General features: G+C 28.7%; 1 protein-coding gene across 1 annotated transcript; it reads right to left on the bottom strand.

Moving 5' to 3' along the window:
• Positions 1 to 2861: 2861 nt before the first annotated feature.
• LOC105620003 lies at positions 2862 to 3384 on the bottom strand. Its single transcript, XM_012201514.1, has one exon. The coding sequence runs from the start codon at positions 3382 to 3384 to the stop codon at positions 3019 to 3021; it is 366 nt and encodes a 121-aa protein (XP_012056904.1). The 3' UTR covers positions 2862 to 3018.
• Positions 3385 to 3681: the final 297 nt, after the last annotated feature.

The following is a 3681-nucleotide window of genomic DNA, read 5'->3' as shown; positions in this document are numbered from 1 at the left end:
TATATATATATATATATATATATATATATATATATATATATAAAATCTATAAATAAAAATAAGAAGTTCAAAAATATTCTACATCACATGTAATGTAATGCGTAATCTCTAATGCAATGCATCAAGAATGTAAACGTATTAAGAATTATATCTCAATGTTTTCCAATTAAATAGTATAACAGTAAGTAGTACATCTGATAAAATTATGAATTTTAGAAAATAAACACGGCAATATATATTCCGATAAAGAGTCACATACTCCCGTTACCATCACTCACTAAACAGCTCTATTAATATTAACTTCAAATTTATTTCTGAATGAGCAAAAATAGATTTTCGAGAGCGTATTTGCACGATCCATGATTATGTAACTACAAAACACCGGAAAAATAATACAAATTTGACAAATAAAAAAGTAAGGTATTATAAATATAAATCGTCATTGCGTTAAGCCATTTACGAACAATTAATCTAAAAAGTTAACGAAATAAACCTGATCTTTCTCATTTCTAAAATGTGATATAACCTCGAAATTTTTCATTTATATGATTATGTAATGTCGAAAGATTTAATCAAGATTATAATATGCTACGTGTCAAAAGATAATCTTTTTTCTTTTAAAAAATTTTTTAATTATCTTATATTTTATAAATATATGATATCTTAATAATATTTTGCAAATCATTAGATTCGACTAACCTGAAATGTAGTCGTAATAATGTAGAAAATAGTTATTAACAACTATTTTGTACTATCTCATGTACAGAGTATTTAGCTCAGTCCTGTTCGACTTAAATAAAGAATCAATATCGTTGTACTATTAGTGAATCCAAATTGCAAAAATCATGTCATTCATCAAACCGGTCGAACTCTAGGTCTCGCTAGGGCTCGTACTAAATGATCTAAACTGCATAAACTCTATACTAAGCTTTCACAAATTTTATCTTCCACAAACTGCATCTAGAATTAGCAGGTTGCTTAATTAGTGTGACGATTTTTTACAATTACGTTAATTTGTTTATCTTGAAACTGGATTTGTAACTTTAGAAAATTAAAGAGAATTAATAAGCATAATAAATTTAAGGCAAGAATTAAATCTAATTTTCTTTTAGCTATATATTTTTTCTATACTTTTATTTATTTGTCTATTTTTCTTTGATCTATTGTCGTAAAGACATTTAAAGTATTTGGACATATTCGTTTTATTTCGAGTAAAATAAAATCCATTCTACAATCGCGTAAATATAATTATAAGTGGTGTAGATGCGAGAATTAACCAATCACACAATAGAATATTCTCCCTCCTCATATTCGATTGTGATTGATCAATTCTTTTAACTATAATATATACTTTTAACTATTCTACTTACAATTACGCTTACTTAATTGTAAAACGAGCTTAAACATAAAAAGAACATTGACCTAGACTACGTTTCAAAACTTCCTCTTCGAAGAAGATTTTACTCTGTTAGTATACATTAGTATGTTAGTATACATTACGTGACTATTATATTTCGAGTAAAATTTTCCCTAGTTTCCACCGAGAGTTTAATCCGAATCAGAATGTAAGAAACCAACTACAGTCGAGCATTCCCCTCGTTCGACTGTAAGGCTTTAAACACAATAATAGACACAGGCAATAGGCACAAGAAACAGAGAATAACGAGCTATCCAATCAGAGCTCTGGGATATAATATCGAAGGGACACATATCAGGGACGCTATAACTTTTAACGACATTTGTCGCTTGCGCGACCGATAGAGATGGATCAAGGCTATTCTAAAAATTTAATACTATCAATACTTATTCGTTGCAAGCGACAGTTATCGGTACGATTTTTACGACATTTGTCGAAAAAATACAGACAGGTCAAAATGTAAAGAAAAATTTATCTCAGCCAATATCATTACAGCTCTAAAAGAAATGTTCTAGGGTCTAGGCAATATCTATGCATACATATTGTATTGACGCGTTCTTTCTGCGGTTTGTTTCGCTGTGTGCTTCTTGGTGCTTCTATTTCTGCAAAAATACAAAATGAGCTCACAAGAAACGTAAGTATAAATGTAATGATAAATAGAAAAAGTAATAATATATAAGAAAATAATATATATGATCATGATATTGTATTATTTTTTGTATCAATGTACATTAAATATTAAATTAGTTTATTAAAATTTATTCAATGTTAGTAAGCATACATACTAACTATATCGAGCAATATAATATTATTTAATATTACAAAGGTAATATTATAGCTGTATTAACTTCTCTCCTGCTGAAAACAGCCAACATAACCTTATAAAAGGGATGCAAAAGCAAAGCAAAATCTATTTTATATCATTATGAAAATATTTTGGATGAACAGGACATAAATAGATTTTATAGGATCTGCACAATTTTTGTAAAAAAATTAGTAGTAAATACTTTGTAAAAACTAACTTTCAACATATCGTTGGATAATATATATGTTATAATGGTTTTTTTATTTATATTAAGAATCAGTGTGCAACTGCAAGAAGCACGAGAAAGATTTACTGAGATTGCAGAAAGCCATAAAGTTCTACAGGTAGCATATTTATTATTGCATTACAATATGTGTATGTATCAAGATTATTATGTAAAGAAATATTTTATCTTTTGTTACAGTCATTCGCAGAAGCTGTAATAAAGCAGGCTGATGCTGCAAAGATAATAGCAGAAAATTACCGTCAATGGAACGTTTTGGAAGAACAACAGCTTATATTGAAGGAAAAACAATTACAAATAGATAAAAATCTTCTTCAAGTTTTAGATAATGTACATGGTTTAATCGAAAAAATATTGAATAAACATATATAAATAAATAAAAGTTCTTTGTTATAACTTATTTAATATATAAATAAATACATTTCAGCTTACTCTATGTTTTTTATACTGTTTTTGCATAAACTAACTTGATTTATACAGTAAAGTGAGGAGCACACGCTTTGCATAATGTAAAATGCTTGGGACATAAGAAATTCAACCAATTAGAGTCCTTTATTTCATGGGAAGGAAAGAAGAATAAAAATGATAAGTTAATTTCTTCCATAGTGGCGAGTAATAAAACATTCCTGTATACTTGCGGCAAGTGCTCCTCGAAATCTTCATGCTCTCAACTGGATTAATCCTATGATCCAAGTGTTCATTGTCCATTTCGTCTATTTCCAGATCATCATGTATACCATGTGCAATCCTCATGTTGTGCAACACAGCACATGCATTAATAATTTTGCCAGCCATGCCTGGTTCATATATTAATCTCCTCTGAGTCGTTAGACATCGAAACATTGCTTTCCAAACACCAAAGCGTTTTATACATGATCTAGCACTGCACAAATTCTCATTGTGTTGGAACCTAGGCATATTTGATATTTCATGTTTTAGAGAAGTCATTAGCCATGGCTCTAGGCTGTATCCATCGCCTTTATTTACAAAAATAGAAAAGATTTAAATATCTGTTTTTTTGCCGCTACCTTACATCGTAATTTAAAAAATGAAAAAAATATATACCTATTAATCAAGTATTCTCCGTTATTATATCTTCGTTTCATGATATGTTGCACAAGAGAATTGGACCAAATGTACACATCATGTCTTGCTCCTGGATATCTTGCATTTAATATTTGTAAATCAGGATCACAGATTTAATAACATAAAAAT

This window comes from Atta cephalotes (assembly GCF_000143395.1).
Source record: "Atta cephalotes unplaced genomic scaffold scaffold00023, whole genome shotgun sequence".
Classification (NCBI taxonomy): domain Eukaryota; kingdom Metazoa; phylum Arthropoda; class Insecta; order Hymenoptera; family Formicidae; genus Atta; species Atta cephalotes.
The sequence above is the reverse complement of the archived record's forward strand: the minus strand, read 5'-3'. Positions and strand labels throughout refer to the sequence as shown.